Source organism: Nanorana parkeri, unplaced genomic scaffold (genome assembly GCF_000935625.1).
Source record: "Nanorana parkeri isolate BGI_ZX_2015 unplaced genomic scaffold, ASM93562v1 scaffold1364, whole genome shotgun sequence".
NCBI lineage: Eukaryota > Metazoa > Chordata > Amphibia > Anura > Dicroglossidae > Nanorana > Nanorana parkeri.
Window position 1 is genome coordinate 256,023 of NW_017307632.1, and position 20,855 is coordinate 276,877.

Genomic DNA, 20,855 nt, shown 5'->3' on the forward strand with positions numbered 1-20,855 from the left:
GGGGGGGGGGGGAACACCAAGGGAGGGTAGGGGAAAGGGGGGCACAAACAAAGACAGGGTCATGATGTTCATAGCAACAGTAGAATAAGCATCTCCGAAAAACATTCCTACACAGCAGGTCACCAACCTGTATCCAGCAGGATATCACAACCATATTATAAACAAACATAGAGTCATGAGCAGAGCATTTGTTTAAATTCCACATAATCCCTGAAAGCTATACAACAAGACCACATTTCTAGGGCCCTGATGGACCTATTTTGGTCAAACACTACCAAGGTCTTCATAGTGTAAATATCATTCATTATCTGAGCCCATTCCAGTAGCCCCAGAGGTTGAGTGGATTTCCAATTTCTAAAAATAGCCAGTCTAGCTGCCAGTATAAAGTGGCATAAAATGCCCTTCTTAACTTTGGAGAGGAAACCCAGAATTTTTGGCAGGAGTCACCCTGGGAGAGGGGCATAAATCAGAAACACACATATTTTGGTGGCAGGCAAAAACTGACTTCCAAAACCCGGTAATGACAGGACAGCTCTACCATACATGAATATACTGTAAGAGCCAGCCTACCTCCCTAGAGCATCTCCAACAACGATCCAACTCAGACAGGTACATTCTGTGAAGGTCCTGAGGGGCACGATACCACAGAGATATAATCTTATAGTTATTTTCCTGTGTATAAGAGGACATAGATAACTTGTGCGTGTGCAACACTATTTTTAGCAGTCAAATCCTTTAAAAAGCATCTTTGCTGCCCTAATCAGATTCAATCCCTAATTGTATCCAGTTCAGGCTTGGACGTGAAAGGAATACAGGGCACATGGACACTTTTCCTTCTGACACTGCTAACATTGGGTGGTCAGTGAACTCTCAACTGTCCTATAAAAAAATATTCATAATCTTGGGCTGCATAAAGCAAGGAAATTACAGCTACGATTCCCACAATTAAACCAGTATCTAAACCCATCTTCAGCCAAAACATTTTTTAGCATTAGATAGAGAGGGGAACGATGAGCTGTCAGGTTTTTATTGCTCTTTGTGCCCCTATTGAGGTGATTCCCTTCAGGTGCTTGTTGGTATAGGTGGTGGTAAAAATAAAACTCCAATGGGGACACATGTTTTCATTAGAGTAAGGAAGGGATAGCACCCTCAGATAATGATTTTATTGCTGTCTGTGCCTTCATGTCTTGGTGACAACTACACAGTTCAATTATTGTATGGGCATCAAAGGGAGAGGAAGTAAGGAAAAGTCTTCACCATGGTGTCACATATAAAAAAAAACGGACAGAAAGTTGAAGTCTTATCTGCTCTATCCAAAAATAAACTCCAACAAATACATTCTGGTTGTGTTTTTATTTCTGTCTGTGTTTCTACTAGGAAAATGTCCCTAATTATCACATAGCCATAGTTGACTAGAGATCAATACATATTTGACAGAATTTCTATTTAATACCTACTTAATTAACCCCAAAAAAGAAATGCTTGTGAATCATTGTTGAATGGGTGAAGTATTTGAATTCTGTATCAGATCTTATAAAAGTATATACACTTGCCATCTTAAAGCGGAACTTCAGCCTTGCCTTCAGTCTTGCACAATTGTATAGGTTCATCTCCTGTACTGAAATTGCTTTCACTGGACACTCTGGGCTTTTCATGATGTGCTTTAGAAGCTGCAGCAATTTAACTAGAGCCTTATATCCTGACTGGAGGACATCCAGCATCATTTTGCACTTTCCTTCCCAGCCTGACTGTGCCTAGCCCTCCCCTTACATTCACTGGATTTCAGTTCTTTCAGTCATGGAGGCCCGGCATCACATGTGGGCATTACCAAGGGCAGTCTGCATGCAAATACAGCCTGCCTAGTAACACCCACTTCTTCAGACTGACACCCACCCAAAAAGGCATTTTGATATTTGCATAATTCCTCCTAAGAGCCAACCTACTGCTTGCATCAGGTCTGAGGACTGAAAGGAGTACTGAGGTAGGGTGCTGTGATATTTTCAGGAAGCTATGTACAGCACCCTGTCGACCCCTCCCACCAACCATGACCTGCATTGCATAGGGAACCACAGAGTTCATCACTGTGTCTAAAATATGTAATGAAAACAGAATTTGTTAAAATGTGTATTTGCATGTTGTTGAAGAGGGGAGGTATGAACCAATAAAGGCAAAATGTAAGCAGATTTTTATTATGCTTTAAACTGAATTCAAATCCAATACTTTTTTTCACATAAAGAATACTGTGTTTGTCTGCCTGAGAGGAAACTATATACAAGGAGAAGGCTTGAACCCAGGACCCTAGTAATTCTAGCCAAGAGTGCAAAGCAGTTTCACACATAACTGTGTAAAGCACAATAATTCTTCAAATATTTTAACCATTTTATTTTATGTCCTGTATGATTTGTGACAAAAACGTTTTGAATTAATTCCATAAAACATCGTGCTTTACCTTACTATCCTCTTTATCTACCAAGTTAGAGAGAATGTGGCTCCCTCTGTTGGTGGTGTTGGGTCTGATCCTCCTTTACAGATGGCACAGACAGAGTCAGATACTGGAGAATATTACAGACAAATATGTCTTCATCACTGGATGTGATACAGGATTTGGGAACACGGTGGCAAAACAGCTGGATAAACGTGGGATGAAGGTTCTGGCTGCCTGTCTAACCAACGCAGGAGCTAATGACTTAAAGAAGGAATGCTCCAGCAGAGTACAAACCGTGATCTTGGATGTTACAGACAGCCAAAGTGTTAGTTCTGCTGCCGCATGGGTCAAAGGCATTGTTGCAGATAAGGGTAAGTATTTAACATTTATATTATGGTATTATTATTATTATTATATATTATGATGAATATAGTTTTGTTTTTAACATACAAATCAAAATAATAATAAAGTAATTTTGAGCAATACATTTCATGAGATTTTTTTTTAAATACAGTTAAAAAACATCAAGACAATGAGCAATTTATATAATAATAAATAAAAAAAACCCTGAGATCAGGTTTTTACTTGTGTTGACTTATTTTACTTTAATGTTTGGGTAGCTTTGAGTTAGGTATGCATGGCCTTCTAGCATCTGAGTGTCTCTTGATTTGAGGAAAGCTGATTTAAAAAAAAAGCTTAAAGGATTTCTCTGTATTGTTAGAGAACTTATCCTTTTTGCCTAACCCCTTAACAAAAGTTACTTACTTACTACCCCTTACTTACCTGATTTCTAAGGCTGCAGTCCACAGCAATCTTTTAGGCCTCCGCCAAAATGTTCTTGCCCCACTGGCCATGTCTGCCAGTTGGAGAATTTGATTGCTGGTAACTTCTTGTGCTTTCTGACTGTGCTGCATACTTATCAGTTGCATTGTTTCCAGTCATCCCTGTTTTCCCCTCTTTCATGGAGAAGAGGAAAGGACGAGGTTTCTGTTGCCCTGTCCTTTCTCTATGTTCCTGATGCAGCTGGGTGAGTGAGCATTGTCACCCTAGATCAAGAAGTGTGGTACTGGTAGAATCACCAGAAGAAAATAAAGCAATAAGCTAAACTAATACAACAACCACATCTAAGGACTTTTAAACTGCAATATAATTAATTTTGGGTTTAATTATATCTTATCTGTAGCTTCCCTCGAAGTAGAACTGAAGCCAATTTGTTTTGGATAGAGTAAGGGAGGGTTATAACCCCTGTCAGATTATTTTTTTGCCATCTGTGTCCCATTGGGGAGATTTCTCTTCACTTCCTGTCCGATAGCCACGACAAGGAAGTTAGAGGAAATCCCTCCAAAGTTAAGGGAAATCCCTCGTGGTCAGCAGGGTCATCAGAACTGGTTTCCGCATTGGAAGATTTTCCATCTATTCCTGTTCTTGTGACCACCCAAAATTTGTGATTTTCTTTCACTTTTAATAAAGGTCACCAGGACAGATACAGAGGGAGAATCTCCCTAATGGGGACTCAGACAGCAATATAAACCTCACAGACGTTCTAACCTTTCTCCACTCTCTCTCTCTCCACTGAAGTTTTGGCTTCAACAATACTTTAAGGCAGAACTGTTACACTGTACTTTCACTGAAAGTACCTTTGTCCTAAAACTGTGAGCAGAGGTTGTGAACGTTATTTTACTAAAAGCAGAATTCCAGGTTTAAAATATAAATAAAAATAAGTTGCACAGCAGTATTAAACATAAAAGAGCAGATATAAAGGTGAAGATAGGTCCAAACTTGTTCTAAATCCTGAGGGATGGCTAGTCTATTTGAGCGTTTTAAGACTGGCTTCTGTATTTTGCTGCATTTTACACATTTTGCATTTCCATTTGGGGTATTATGCTATCCAAGCACAAGTTATCATTGATGTTTATTGTGGAATACAGCCAACTATATACATTGCTTATGGTGTATCTGTTAAACACGTCACAAAGGGCTGTCCCTATAATGAGGCATCTTGTTGGGTTACGTGGGGGGGTGGGGGCGGCAGGCATAGCGGTATGGGCGCTCTGCTGCACAATGTTTGCAGTGTGCGTGTTGCCCCCTTTCTGGCCAGAGTGTCCCAGGTACTCTTTGTACACGTACCTGTAGCCAGTTTTCTATCCACGTACACACTATTTCATCTATGCCCATAGACCTCAGATTGTGGAGCAAGCCAAGCGTTTGTGCGGTACCGTGTCAAATGCTTTGGAAAAGTCCAGATACACTATGTCCGCCGGCCTCCTTCCATCCAGATCTCTGCTTACCACTTCGTAAAAAGTTAGCAGGTTGGTCTGGCAGGAACGATCCTTCCTAAGTCCATGCTGGTTATCAGTTATTATGCCATGATCCTAAACACTAAGTAGTCCTTAATCATTCCCTCTAACAGTTTGCATACTATGGATGTAAGACTAACTGGTCTGTAGTTCCTGGGTTGGCATCTTGACCCTTTTTTGAATATAGGTACCACATTAACCCTCCGCCTGTCGCTTGGCACTCTACCAGTCATTATGGCCTCCTTAAAAAAGATGAATAATGGTCTTGTTATTACCTGGCTGAGTTCTTTGAGTACCTTGGGGTGTAGATTATCAGGTCCTAATGCTTTATTTGCATTAAGTAGTTTAAGCCTATGTTGTATCCTGGTTTCCGTCAACCAATGAGGTATATTTTCTAATAAACTATGTGTTTTTTCATGTGCATTAAACACGTCTTTTTCCTGAGTGTATACTGAGGAGAAAAAAGTATTTCACTCCTTGTATTTTGTGACTTCCAAAAAAAACTGAAATCCCAGACATATAATATACCCTATAAATTAGTGCAAATAAAATTATTTGTTATTAATTATTTTCTGTTAGCTACACTAATTATGTAAATATTATTATTGTCAACGCTGTGAAAAAAAAAGTGTTTTCTTTTTTTCATTTTTTTTTTAAATAAAGAAATAAGAATTTGTATATCCATATGTCACCTCAAATTAAAGCCCATTTTGACATTTAAAAAAATGGCAAAATTGCTCCAGTCCCCAGGAAAGAAAACCTTTACTGAAGCTGTGTCACTAAGGGGTTAAAGTAGTATTAAACTTTCAAACTTATTTTCAATAATGAATCCAGATCAAATACACATTACCCAGAAAAGTATTTCTTTTAATTTCTGCCCAAGCACTTACCGTTATCATGTTTCCGGACAGCTCCAACTCTCTCAGCTACACTTCCCTGAACTTCCTATTGAGTAGAATATCACAAGGTAGAGCACTGTCTCCAGCAGCTGTCCATCTTGCTAGCTTTAGGAAAGAGAGAAGTGGGGGCAGGAGATTGCAGGAGATTGGCTTGTCTTGTTGTGTCTGCATGTTTTTGGAAAAGTCCATGAACCCATCGCACTCCTGACCGCTCAGTCTATAAACAACTGGCGGGTGCTGTGGTGACTGACGGATGGCACTGTCATATACAGGGATTCAGATAGGACACCAGCATTCCAGATTAGATGTACGTGCAGAATATCACATAAGTGAAACGTTTTGAGGTCGCGCAGGATCCCCTTCCTCGTTCCCAAAAACATGTTTTGCCTGAGGAAGGGGATCCTGCGTGACCCCGAAATGTTGCATCTATGTGATATGCTGCACGTACGTCAATAAAAGATGTTTTCTTCATGTAATTTGGAGTCCTATCAGTCCTATCTGATTCCCTGCAGGTTTTTGGAGACACACAAAGCTTACTAGCACACACAAGGGTGGCTCCATAGGACCCTGCAAGGGAAAGGAGCCACCCTAACGCAGGATATTAGGGCCAGTGCTCCAGGGACCAGCTGATTCAGCAGAAAGCAACAACTTTTAAACCTCAAGAAGCAGCATTTATTGTAAGTGATTTATTCAGCATTTGAAGTAGCCTACACATTTTTGACTTCAACATCTTCCTATGTGATATTCTTGTTTACATGTATTTACAAACGTAGGGTAACAAACATTTTTTTATTGTATCAAGATAATATTTAAAACATACAATAAATGCATGTATACACATAATTAATTGAAAACCTGAAAAGTTATGAACCCATTTAATATATAAATCAGTAGTGGCTCACCTCTATAAGCATTTTATGTCTTTTTTTTTATTCTACCTTAAGAAAAGAATGCTGATGTTGCTTACATGATGTTTTGGGAGGAGTATGGACATTCACCCATTCAAGAGATGCAATTAAACTCCTCCAAACATGGTGAAATGTAATTTATAGTCACATTATCTCCTTCTCTTTCCCCTTGGCAGGTCTTTGGGGTCTAGTGAATAATGCTGGAATCTTAATCCCTTTGGCCCCTAATGAATGGCTGACAAGGGATGATTTTCGCAAGGTACTGGAAGTCAATCTCTTGGGTATGGTAGATGTTACACTCAACCTGCTTCCTTTTATAAGAAAAGCGAAAGGACGCATTGTCAATGTATCTAGTATTGCTGGAAGGGTAACACTGTGTGGAGGTGGCTACTGCTTATCCAAGTATGGCGTAGAAGCTTTTTCTGACAGCTTAAGGTAATTTGTTAAACGTTAAGATATTTACTCTTATGTTTCACATTACAAAATATTTCTTGGTGTGTCTACACACTGGAGTGCTCGCATTTAATTGTCGCCACACGTACATGATAAAGGTGCAAAGTCTAGAGTGCTAGCTATTTATCAGAGCTCTCCACAAGGGGACATGGCTCCGGCAGATAGTGTACTGATGTTGCTTGAACGCCAATAGATATATTTTTATTGGAGACATTGGTTTAAGATTTTTTTTTACATGACAAAAATGTATGATCCCTAGAAAAAAAAATTGTCTGTCCACTAACTGATTATTCTAGCATTCTAACAAGCATGAAACCGAGTATAAAAGCATATTGGTATTTTCTGTATGAAAGCATGTACTTATATTCAAACCTAAACCAAAGTTTTTACTTTTACAGGGCTATTCACAAATGGTGAAGAGTTTGGAGAATGCAGGAGAAGTGAACAATCTAGGCCAAAATGGCTGATTTGGAAAAATTCTCCAATTCAGCTCACTTTCCAGTTCAGCTATGTTGTCCTAGATTGTTTACTTCTTCTGCCTTCTTCAAACTTTTCACCCTTTTGTGAATAACCCTGTTAGTTTTTATTTTTAGACTACCTGTCCACATAAGGTAAATTCATCTCAAAAGGGAAAGGGGAACATGTTTGGAGATATCCCAAGCAAGCTTAACATACCAACTGTGTTTCAGATAGTTAAATGAGAAAGCTATGTAGCCTTGTAATATGGATTTCCATTGCCCTAAAGCAGGGGTCCTCAATCTACGGCCCGCGGGCCAGATCTGGCCCGCCAGGGTCCTTAACCTGACCCACTTGGCCGCACGCCGCTTGCCATAGGCGTCAGGGCCGGGTTAAAGCAGTGCCTGAGGGAGCTGCAGCTCCAGACCCCTACTTTAAAATAGGCCCAGCCGCCCTAAACAACATATAGCATTCCGCCGGCCCCGCCTGGGTGTCGGGGAAGAGACACAGGCCGTTCCAGAAGCCTGACAGCTTCTGTTTTCGGCCTGCGCTGCTGCGCCCTTTCATCTCAGGGCACACGCCATGGTCACGGGACATATGGAAGCCTGGCAAATCAGATGCCAGGCTTCCTTTAGCAGTGTAACGCCAGTGCGGCTGCGACCCTCCAACTTTGGGTGCACGCCAGCACGGGCTCCTGGAGGGCGGCCAATAAGAAGAGAGCTGGGATATGACATGATGTCATCTCCCTGCCTCTCCCAAAGCTGCACGCTGCCGTCGAGAGATAAGGCAGGGCAGTCTACATGCCCATTCATTTTAATAAATAAAAAATACTTGAGCTGTAGAAAATAATAGCAAATCATGTTAGTACATGTGCCAGGCTAAGAAAAATTAATTGTATTAAAAAATGTTTTATTTAATAAAGAAGTTGCTAAAAATATTTACCGTATATACTCGAGTATAAGCCGTCCCGAATATAAGCCGAGACCTAAACATACATTTTTAATTGGTGGATTATAGGTCTTAGACAAAGGCTGTAATTTATTTCATAGATCTAATTTTCCATAATTGTCTTAATGTTTCTCAAAGTTTCAGTGTTTGTTATTTATGTATTTGTAGGAGGGAGCTCAAGCCTTTTGGAGTGAAAGTCTCCATCATTAATCCTGCTTTCTTTAGAACATCAATTCTGAATGCAGAAGTAATAAACAACCGTGTTACAGACATTTGGAACAAACTGCCTCTGAACCTAAAAAATGCCTATGGGGAGAAGTATTTTCAACAATGTAAGTGATACAGACTTGTCATATGTAAAATGTCATTGCGCAAATCCTGTATGATATTAGTTAAAATGTATTACTGTACAAATAATTTTATGGAGAAAAATATAGAAAATGCTTGAAATTAGAAAGGTACTCACAAACAGACAACCTTTGTCTAATATCCTAAAATGTGCCAGGTTTAAATGTCAAGGTCAATGTAACAGAAATTAGTACCCAATCCAAGACATCTTGAAACATGTCCTTGGGACTAAAAAATGTCATCAATCAACCTCTATGGGCAACATCAACAGTTTTTATTTAATGCATAGTGATGTGCAAGGAAAAATATATATATCTTACCAAATTGATAGCATGGAGCAAGTGGACGCATGCAAGCCAGGTCTACAACTTCGATAGTAGTCATCTGTCAGGGAGGACTAGACAAGGGGGCTTAGTCCAGGCTAGTACTAAGATTTATTAAATTGGTGGCCCTAAGTGAAGATACTTCACCATTCAGACATCGACCCGAGTGGGACTCACAGTCAGAGATAAATGCTGTGCATGATATTTACCTATTTTAAACCTAGGATTACAGCAAAGGGAAATCTTCCATGGCCATCTTCTTTTGTGGCTCTGGGATGTCATGGGACTTATTGCTGAGAGTTGCAAGGGAAGCTGATGATATGAAAAGGTCTGTCACAATACATCATGTCCTTTAGTAACACCCACCTTCCACCATGCCCACCAATCAATGAGGTACTAGGGAAGACTTTTGCATGGTACACTTTATTGGTCAACTGAAATTTGTCCGTTCACACATTAATGGTTTTTGCGAGGAAACGCACTAAACAAAAAACAAATTCATTTCAATGTATCGAGTTTACACCTGTATGACGTCCGCTCAAGTGTGATATTCTGGGCAGATTCCGCATGTTCTATCTATAGAAGTAGCTGCAAACGTGCGGAAACCACGCATATGTTAAAATCTGTGTTTTTGCGCTGCACGGAAAACACAAACGCTATGTGAATGGAGCCTCAGGTCTAGTTGATTGTGTTTAATTTTTAGGTCAAAGGTTCCCAGTTCTCCCCTGTAACTTGTTTATATAAAGTCCTACAAAAGTGAGAGGGTGGACCTCAGGCTAAGGATATAAATACTATTAAACAAATAAATTGGTATTTTTATTTTAAAAGGTCTATACATAAGACCTTACTGACAGGCACATGCAGAAGAAAAAGAATAAGGGGGATTTGGATCCAAATTATGCTGATCGGGCTATATAAAGTGTGGCACCAACCTAAAATATAAGCACTATTCACTGATAAAAACAGAGCGCGTACGTCCCCAAATCACAGTTATCAGCGTTTATATTGCTGTTGTTTCCACATATGGGAAAGATTTCTGCCTATTATGCCCCATAGCTCTGAACAACCTACCAGCTTTTCAGGACAGAAACTTATCTCTGGATCACATGCCAATTTAATGTCCCAAGTTGCCCTTGCATAAACGTATTTCATGTCTAGAATCAATAAAGAAGTTGAAATTAGATACTCCCCAGAAAACAATACCCCTGAAGACAGCTTCTAATTGTCAAAAAAGTACATCAGGTGACAGTGGCCTCAGCAGTAGGCTGAATTAACATCTGAATATAGCAGATATGCACTCTGCGTTCCTGTGTGTTTGTTTTTTGTGCATCCCAATTGATATCATTGGGGTCCTGAACGTGCGGCAAATGGAAAAGTAGTGCATGTAGCAAAATCTGTGACATGAGTCCTGTGTTTTTTTATCCGCGCTTTAATGTGCAGAAACATGGAGGAAAAACGTGTGTTTGCTCAGCCACGTTTGGAGTGCCATTAACTGGTAATGACACAGCAAGAGTGTGTCGTGGTTTTTATGCATTTTGCGATTGCGCGTCAAAGCGTGTATCTTTTTCGTGTTTGACACGCTAGCGTGAAGTGCTCAGGTGTAAATGCGGCCTTACTCCTTGATAATCACTTATTGCTAGTTAAAATAGTTAGCATGTTACTGTTATACACAGCTCTGATATCTGGACCACGGAAGATAGTGCACAAAGGTATATTGACATTCTTCCTGGATACTTTTTACTTCATTTTATCTAAGAGAAGTATTTTTTTTTCTTTACAGATTGTAAATTCATTATTAAAATATGTTCCATGACCAACCCAAAAATCACAGTTGTGACAGATTGTATGGAGCATGCCCTAACAGCAGTGCAGCCATGGACACGATATTCTGCTGGCTGGTATGCCAAACTGTTCTATATGCCCTTGTCATATCTCCCCACATTTGTGGGAGATTTTTTTCTTGACTCTTCGCCAGATGTACCCAAATGAGAAACTGTGATCAATGAAGAAGAGTGGTCATAAAATGCTACTGATCCAAGTGAATGGATTCCTTTTGAGGATCTGTTTTTCTTTAACCAATCACAACTTTCTATTAATGTTACATTATAATGGGTGTGTGTGTGTATATATCTATATAATACATATATATATATAAACATTTATGAATAAAACACACTTGAACCATCCCAGTGCCTCCTCTGCATTATTTCCTTGCAATACAGTTTCAGTGTTGTTGTATCCTCAGGGATAGTTGGCATTGGCATTCAGTATTCATCTGAGACTGGAAAAGTAGATCTGCACAAATGCCAATCTTCAATGACAAAGTATGAAGATCAAGGACCCTGCTATGTGATGCAGACTACGAGGACGTCATGTGCAAAAAATGATGGGTAAACCCAATAATGCTTTTTTTCACCACTGCTTGTAATATTATAGTGTTAAAAAAGCAATGATGTTGCAAGAAATGTCTCGAGTGATATAATATCTACGGCAAATAAATATGTGTATTATAAGGTTCATGTATCATACTAAAAAGATGAACAAGAAAAGTGGGACAGCGGGATTTGGTTCCATATAGGCACAGTACCCCTAAAGTGTTGTGTTTGCTGAAGTGGATGTCTCACTGGTAACATGAATTATGTGAAGCAAGTTAAGTTTGCTAGAGTACAGGTCTGACTAGTGGCATGGATACTGGGGATTGAGCTGAGCGTGCTAGAGTGCAGGTCTTACTCGTAACATTAGTATTACGAGGGAGATATTTGTGCTAGAGTTAGGTTTTCGCTGGTTTCCAAAAAAATTGGCTATAGGTACACTTTAAACTAAGTTTACTTTAATGCCCAATGTTAAAACACAAGGCAACAAGCAAATTCATTAAAGTGAAAATAAAGTCAGTGGTTTTTAAGCTATTTCAAATGCTGATGAAGTCACATACAATGGATGCTGCACCCTGATGTACGTTGTATAAAAATGTAGTTTCCTGCAGAATTTGCTGGTCTCTGAGCACTGGCCCTGATATCCTGTTTTATGGCGGCTCCGTTCCCTTGCAGGGTCCTATGGAGCCACCCTTGCGTGTACTAGTAAGCTTTTTGTGTCTACATAAACACACAAGTACAGCAAGGCAACCCACTCCCCTGCTCCTCTTTCCTCCCTTCTCGCTCTTCCCTTCTCCAAGCTCATAGATGGACAGCTGCTGGAGAATGTGTTGTCCATTGTGATCTTTTACTGGACAGGAAGTTCAGGAAAGCGGAGCGGAAAGAATTGGAGGCACATACAATACAACTTTAAGTGAACTGCTGTTCAGAGTTTCAAACTTTAGCAGAAAGTTAGTATTTGCATACAGAGCATCCAGGGTCTGGGAGGTTTGTGCTTCAGTAGCAAAGCTAACTGCTGGATTAATATGTCAGTTTCAGTTTTTTATAAAGGCAAGTTTACTTTGACCACCATATGCCGTATGCATTTCTACTTACATAAAAAGCAACCAGCTCTCTCAAGCAACCGGCAAAATAAAAATCAATAACATGTCCTCGATTTTTTATTTTTTTGCTGGTGGATTGAGGCACAGTAAAAACAATGTCGGTTGCTCGGTGCACAGTACACTAAAAAATGTAGTTAGCAACTGAATAGTTGCTAACGAAACTCTTTGTGCACAGCTTCCTGCCGGTAGGCAGCTAGATCCCGTGGTCGGCAGCAGAATGTAAACAATGGGGAGAAATAGTCAGCCTGCTATTGGCTATTTCAAATTTGAAATAGCCAATAGCAGGCTAGCTATTGCAACCCCACCCACTAAGCGGAGGAGCAGATTGTTCTCGTCAGGTCCACTCCTCTGCTCAGTGGGTGGGGTTTCACTGGCTAGCCTGCTATTGGCTATTTCAAATTGCAATAGATAATAGCAGGCTGGCTATTGTTCCTGCCCACTGAGCAGAGGAGCAGACCTGAGAGAGAACTTTCAGTGGGAGGGGCTACAATAGCCAGCCAGCTATTGCTGTCCAAGATATTCTTTGCTCACATATCTGTATATACCAAACAACCAGCAGTGACAATTCTTATGATAGTGATGTGTATGGGAAGAAAACAAATACCAATATGTGTAAAGTATTTCTTTATTAGCAGCTTATTCCATTGTCCTTTTTAGAAGGACCTTTTTAAGAACTGGTAAGAACAGTAAGTAAACAAACTTAAAGTGACACTAAACTCAGGAGTTATTAAAAATGCATTTGAGTACCTTAACTATCAACAAAAATGTATCATATTTGTGTATCACTCGGCTGTAGATCCTCAAATCATGTCTGAATTCATGCTGACACTGTCTGTCCTTCTGGAGGGGGGCTACTTTGTTCCCCATGGTCCCTGTGTGTGTTGTAAAGTAGTCACCGCTCCAAGTTTACTACCATGATAGACTGCAATCTCACATTTAATTCACTAATTTGTGTTGAGATTGTAGTCCATCTCGGGAGTGAGCTTGGGGCGGTGGCTACTTTTACAACACACACACAGGGACCATGGAGAACAAAAGTAGCCACCGCTCCAAGCTCACTTGGATTGCCAGCAGTAGATATAGGCAAAAAAAAAAGGAGGGTTTAGAACCCCTTTGAGGACTTTGTGTCCTCAATCTCTTTTTCTATTTAAAAAGGGAAATATCAGGGGTCTGTTTAGACCCCTAATATTTCCCCAAAGCCCCTAAAAGTAAAACATAAAAATATTTATTAAAAATGAATAAATAAAAAAATTGAAAAAGTTAGAATAAAAAACATTTTTAATTTCGGCCCGACATTTTTTTTCATGTCGGATTCGTTTCGGTTTTGAAATTGTCATTTCGGTGCACCTCTAATATATTGCCTTTGTTCACCAGGAGCTTTAGAATTAGGCAGCAATAGTGCCCACCCCCCTATTTTATATATAGAAATATCCATACAAGTAGCTTGGGGTTACAGAGGGCACTCATTGCAAATATATTTTTCACAACATAAATATTAAAGCTTTATTGAGATACACACGAATAAAAAATCTCCACTAAAACACATTGGATGTACCACGTACAGTAAAACTTGCAGAGTCTTGGTTGTAATCCTAAAGCTCCTAATCCTTTAAAAGCCTCCAAGTGTTCCTCAGCTTTTGGCGGTATTACAAATGGGACATCATTGTTTGTATATCACAAGGTTATGGGGTTTGTTTTAGGTGTAAGTATTGGTATGACTAATAAAATGCTGCCACCTAGTGTTCATATTAAGCTATAGCGTAAAGTCGTATTAAATTCTCAAACTTTTTTTCAGTAATTAGTCCAGATAAATATACATTGTCCAGAAAAGTATTTCTTGATATTTTTGGCCAAACACTAAGTACCCATTCACACCTAGGCGTCAGCGTTTCCGCGCGTTTTAGGCACGTTTTCCTTTGCACGTTTTTACGTGCTTTTCGCGCGTTTCCCCTAAATAGATGCATGTTTTGGACGTGTTTCTGCATATGGGTGTATTGAGTGTTGTCCAATGAAAAGAAGTCCTGCCCATGACATAATAAACTCCTACACATTAGCCAAGGGGATAACAACATCAGCCTTTCAGCAGCTTTGGAACTACAAGTATTTTTTTTGTGTTGTTTTTTTTAAGCACGTGGAGCGTGCTCGAAAACGAATCCCCTGTGAACAAAAAAAGTGAATCGTGAAATCACAACACAAAAAACATGCACAAGGGTGAAATGAAAGGGCCACAATTTTTCCTGATCCCCCGGGGCGCAAGGCTCCTGACAGGGACAAGAACGACTTAGGTCCTCCAACCCGAAGGCCGGAGGACCCCGATCCTCTGGGACCCCAAGTACTGGGTTGGGGGGCTCTCCCGAAGAGACCCCCCCCCCACAGGTGGGAGAAGGCAGAGGGGCCCCTTTGTGGATCACAGAACCTCCTCCCTAACTTCAGGAAACAGGCCGAAGGTACCTGCACCCTCCGTCAATCTGTGAAAGTCAAGTGCCAAATCGTGCATAAAGTGCCAGTGCACAACGCTGACAGGCCTTAGGAGCCGGAGTGCAAAAATATTGCCCCAGGACTAGCTATATGGCCTGTCCAAGAAGGCGTAGTGCAGAAAAAGCGAGTAGGTGCCGTGTCCATGTGCACAGTGAATCCCTAGTGATTTTCTGGGACGCCTACACCAGTGGGCACAGCACCACGGGCCTCTGCCGCCCCCAGCCCTCCAGCCAGACCAAGCAAGTCTCCGCTCCGTCAGGAGGCATTAGCACCTTAAGGGATTCCAGCCTACAACTGGGGACAAGCCAGTAACCGGACCAGAATCAACCCAGGAGGAAAGGAAAGCCCCTCCAGCACCCACCAATTACACAGGAGAATACAAGCCGCCATCCCTTCCCTGTAAGGGACAGCAACTTGTTTCCCCCGGCAACTGATAAGAACAGATACTACACTTGATCTTAGCCAAAAGGTCAAGAAACTACAAGTCCTGTGATGCATATAAAAGTCTGTACACCCAGAAAACGAAAATCCCCCTGCTGCTTACTGGAGACTAGAAAAAAACGGTTTGTTCAACCAAGAGAGGTTTTGAACATAGTGCAGCTGAATTAGGGGGAGTCGGAGAGTTAATTGGCAATATAAAAGGGTACATTTATTCAAAATACAAGACAAAAAACCATAACACATTAACGGACTACACAGTTGATACCCACTAACCCTACACCTTTAAAAATAACTATTGCAATAATCCATTCGTGCAAAACAACATTCAAGACCTTTTTGGAGCTTGTTGATCAACTTTGATTAGGTAATCTAGTGGTTCTCAATGTTTGAGAAAACAGTGCTGGGAATAAAGTGAATAGTGCAAGATACAACGTATCAGGTGCCTGGGATTACTTGATTGAGTTAATAATTTTCACTCTAACTGCAGACATCTTTTTAAGTTTTGTCCAGTTATAGATAAAGTCCCTAGGAACAGAACTTGGATCTTTATTAGTTCTTTAACTGGATCCCACAGATATCGCTAGAACAAAAACTTGATTGAAGGAATCTTACTAAGACACTTTAAAGTATAAAAGTGGACCCGGGAAAATACCGTATTTTTCAGTCCATAAGACGCACCGGACCATAGGACGCAGGGAGGTCCGGCGCGCCTTATGGAGCACTCGAGACTGTAGCTTCTGTGACAGCTTCTATGACAGGCTCAAATGCTTTTTAAGAGGGGTTGATGAATCCAAGTTTCAACTTAATTCAAGTCCGTTTATGCCGTTTTGTCGGCATAGGTAATTTCCTAGTCTCGCTGTTTTAGATCAACCACTGTCATGTCGATAATGTGATGTATCAGACAAGCATCCTGCAGTGGATGACGCGTTTCGCCCCTCCTCCGTTTCTTGGGGCTTCGTCAGATCCTAATGGGTAATCAGTTGATGAGGTTTTTATCCTTTTCATCACGTGTTTACTGTTAACCCTTTTGGTGTCATGAATAGTTGGGCACGAAGAAACCCTTTCTCACATTATACATTTGTATATTAACTTTCTAAAAATATATCAAACAGAAGGGAGGTAATCAAGAGAAAAGAGCAAGCACGATCATGCACAGCTGTCATTTTCGTTTTATCATCTGTACTGTTTCAAAGTTGCGGGTATTGTTAAACACTGTTCAGGATGATGCTTGCTCTAACGAGTAGTTTAGCCAAATTACTGGATGAATTCTTTTCCTATATCCCATGCTCTAGGTATTGGAATTATCAGGTGTGTTTTAGTGAATGACATAACTCCAAATAAATATCACTCAACGAGTATTCTCAATTGAATTGCCAGCCGGTACTCCATTTATATCAGATGGTTGAGTGTGAGCTCAGTACTTTCTTTTAATTTTTGTTTTAACAAAGATGGTTGAACACTTACATTAACTTATGTATGGGAGTGAGAGAAGGAATCTTTGTAATGTTTGTAGGGGCCGCAGGGACACAGGCTAGAGGAATGCCTGTAAATTGCACTCATTGTCCAGTCCATGAGGTGTCATGGTCTTTAACTTAAAGATCCACATTTTTTTCTTTCTGTAATAGGATCTTATTAAAATCTCCTCTACGTGCTGAAAGTTTGAGTGCATATATTCCCCTAACCTGTATTCCCGCGGTCCTACCTGCATGATACTTCAAGAAATGCTGTGCCAGTGGGCTGAGTTGCGCAGGTCATACAGGCATGATTGTGCCTGTATTAGACTTATAAATGCCTCAGAATCAACATTTTTCAGACATGAATCAGCCATTTTGTTTCCCAGTGTGCTTTGCAGGTGATCTTCCACAATGTATATGCGCCTTAAAAACGTGCGTTCTTAAAAACGCACGAAAACCCCACACGTGCGTTTTTGGCGCGTTTTCCATTGAAATCTACGGAGCACAAACATGCTGACTCTGCCTGAAGGAAGCTCATGCATCTTTTCCAGCGTTTTTACAGCTTGCTGCTAAACTCTCAGGTGTGAACAGGGGCCATAGAAATGAATAGGAATTCTTATGTTGTGTGTTTTGACGCTTAAAAGGAGAACTATGGGGTCAGTGTTTTTCCCCATAGTTCTCCTTAGGGTAACGGGAGGACACAAACTAGCGTCCTCCCGTTACCCTAAGCTCAGTATACCACGAGCTACAGCTTGCGGTATACTGAGACGCTCCTGGCGTAGATGACGGGATCCGCCCAGCTGCGTGAGTGACAGCTGGCTCTGCCTATCTAGAGGCATAGCCAGCTGTACCCGCCCCCGTCCGTTCCGCCAGTCAGCTCTGGCAGATGGGAGAGGGGAATCCAGCCCCTCCCCCTGTCACGGCAGAGAGCCGTGACAGGATCGAGAGGTGAGGGAACCTGGTATGTGTTCGCTCACCTCCCGATCTACTGAGCCGACCTGTGACAGTCTCATTGTCACAGGTCGGCTAGAACTATGAGGTGAGTGAAAAGCACTCGCCTCATAGTTCTCCTTTTAAGATTTCAGCATCAAACCGCCCAGGTGAACAGGGACTAAGGCTCCATTCACATATAGCGTTTGTGTTTCCCATGCAGAAGACCGCACAGCACAAAAACGCTAAATTCTTTACATCTGCACGGATTCCGCTTGTTTGCGGCTATTACTATAGCCGCGAACGTGCGGAATCCGCCCCTGAAATCATGCTTGGACTATTTTGCGGGACATGCGGTTTTGAACCGCGTGGTCCCCGCAATAGTCTGAACAATGCACATTATAATGCATTGTTTTTTATGTTCAGAGCGGTTCCTTGTGTATTCGTACGGTCAAATGCGATCGGAAAACCATTCATGTGTGAATGGAGGCTTACAGCCATCATAATTCCAAACAGCTGACTCCAACTCTCTCAACTCAGCTTCTCTTAACTTTCTGTCCAGTACAAGATCACAGGGGACAGAGCAGTTTGTCCATCTACCAGCCTGGAGAAGGGAGGAGAAAGAAGGAAGAATGAATGGGGAGCAGGGAGGAGGGGGAAAGATTGACTTGCTGTGCTTGTGTGTTTGTGGAGGCACACAGCTTATCAGCACACACAAGGGTGGCTCCAAAGCACCCTGCAAGGGAAAGGCACCACCCTAAAACAGGATCTCAGAACCAGGGCTCAGGGGACCAGCTGATTCTGCAGGAAGTTAAAACATTTAAACATCAAGAAGCAGCATGTCATGTAAGTGATTTAACAAGCATTTAAAATAACTTTAAAAAAAAAAAATTTTTAACCCTTGCAGTTGGGCTAACCCACTCACTCGAAGCTCTGAGCCAGCTTGTTCTTGTACCGGTCCTTCCAGTATCTCTCCCCCTCCACTGCAGCGGCCTAAGATCCCGTAAATCATCAACGTCCATACACTGTGAGGGGGATTTATCAAAACTGGAGCAGACAGAATCTGAAGCAGTTGTCTATGGCAACCAATCAGCACCCACCTTTCATTTTCAAACCTTAACTGAACAAACTGAAGAGCGATGCTGATTGGTTGCCATAGGCAACTACTCCAGATTCTTCTGCTCCAGTTTTGATAGAATCTGTCCCGGCTGATAGAATCTGTGACAGCTGGCCGGCACAGAGCTTCGGGTGAGTAAATGTTTGTTATTTTTGTCCCTGAACACAAACCAGTACAGGGGGAGCCCCACTGCAAGGTTTAATAAGCTTCCGCAGCCGACAGGTGAATGTAAGCAGCCAGGAGCAATAGCCAGACTGAGAGGCGTAACTAGAACCTTCAGGGTCCCGATGCAAGAAACCATGAAGGCCCCCCCCCCCAGTGGCTGTGCGACAAAGAAGGAGCGGCACGATCGCGGGGGGGCCCTCTACTTCCTTGCTGGCCCCCCCAAGTGGCGGAACGCCAGGGCCCGGTCGCAATTGCGACCGCTGCAACCCTGGTAGTTCCGCCAGTGGCCAGACTGCCACTGGCTATTTCAAATCACAATAGCAGGCTGGCTATTGTAACCCCACCCACTGAGTAGAATGTGGGCGGTGTTCACGTTCAGGTCCGCTCAGTGAGCAGGTACGATAGCCAGGCCTGCTATTGGTTATTGCAATTTGAAATAGCCAGTAGCAGGCTGGATTTCTCGCCATTGTTTACATTCTGCTGCTGACACCGGAATCCGGCCTCCGGCAGGCAGCAAAGAGTTTCCTTAGCAACAAAAAAGCAACCGACCATTTTCTATTGTGCATCAAGCCACTGGCATATAAAAATTAAGGACATATTAAGGCTGGGTATGAGCTCACCTCTTTGAACTTTGCTCTCTTCTCCTATCAGCATGTCCTTTGTTAGCACATGAGCACTGCAGCATAACTGATTGGCTCATATTGTTGCTTCGCCCTATCACTTAGGTGATGCCAAGTCATATTCAGGTAATTATAGTGCCTGGAGTTCAACTTTAAAGCGTACATTCACACTAGAATAAAACTGTGAAGCAGTCTGCCCCTCCCCATTTAAAAAATGCAGTTTATCCCTGATACTGAACTATTCCGATTCCTACAAATACAACATTGGCTGTCTTCACTACAAAAATGAAGAACCCCAAATAGACCACTTACTTGTTTTGAACATGTGTGCCTCCATTCACCTGGTGGACCCAAATTGGTGTCAATCCTATACTCTAAACATAATTCCCTGAGGCATCTTAATCTGCACTCTTACCCCGCTAAATGGGCTATAAACCTTAAAGGAGAACTATGGGGTTAAGGCTTTTCCCCATAGTTCTCCTTAGGGTAACGGGAGGACTCAAACTAGCGTCCTCCCGTAACCCTAAGCTCAGTATACCGCGAGCTACGGCTCGCGGTATACTGAGACGCCGCAGCTGAAGCGGATCCCGACCGACAATTATGTCTGGATCTGCCCAGCTGTGTGAGTTACAGCTGGCTCTGCCTATCTAGAGGCAGAGCCAGCTGTACCCGCCCCCTCCCCCATCCGATCCGCCAGTCAGCACTGGCGGAGCGGAGAGGGGGGAATCCAGCCCCTCCCCTGTCACGGCAGAGAGCTGTGACAGGATGGAGAGGTGAGCGAACGCCGGTATGTGTTCGCTCACCTCCCGATCTACTGAGCCGACCTGTGACAGTCTCATTGTCACAGGTCGGCTAGAACTATGAGGTGAGTGAAAAGCAATCACCTCATAGTTCTCCTTTAACCTCAATTGGACTGAGGAAGATTGGGAAAAGGTGTGGAGAAATATCTCTCGATGCTCCCTTAATGTCAGTAATCTGGAGGTGGCCTATAAGGTAATGTTTTGCTGGTACCTAGTCCCTACCCGTCTAGCTAAAATATTTCCAACCTCGTCCGCTGTCTGCTTCCGCGGGAGCACCCTCCCTGGAGACATGCTCCACATTTGGTGGACTTGTCCATT

At 42.0% G+C, this 20,855-nt stretch overlaps 1 protein-coding gene across 1 annotated transcript in view; it reads left to right on the top strand.

Moving 5' to 3' along the window:
• The window catches only part of LOC108797894 (retinol dehydrogenase 7-like), a 26,276-nt gene extending 7,802 nt beyond the window's left edge, over positions 1-18,474 (top strand). Inside the window, exons 2-6 of the mRNA XM_018569591.1 lie at positions 2,479-2,796; positions 6,706-6,964; positions 8,555-8,718; positions 10,838-11,052; positions 18,463-18,474. Coding sequence (XP_018425093.1) covers positions 2,484-2,796; positions 6,706-6,964; positions 8,555-8,718; positions 10,838-11,046 — 945 coding nt within the window. The 5' untranslated portion in view covers positions 2,479-2,483 and the 3' untranslated portion in view covers positions 11,047-11,052; positions 18,463-18,474. The remainder of the gene's footprint in view (positions 1-2,478; positions 2,797-6,705; positions 6,965-8,554; positions 8,719-10,837; positions 11,053-18,462) is intronic.
• Positions 18,475-20,855: the final 2,381 nt, after the last annotated feature.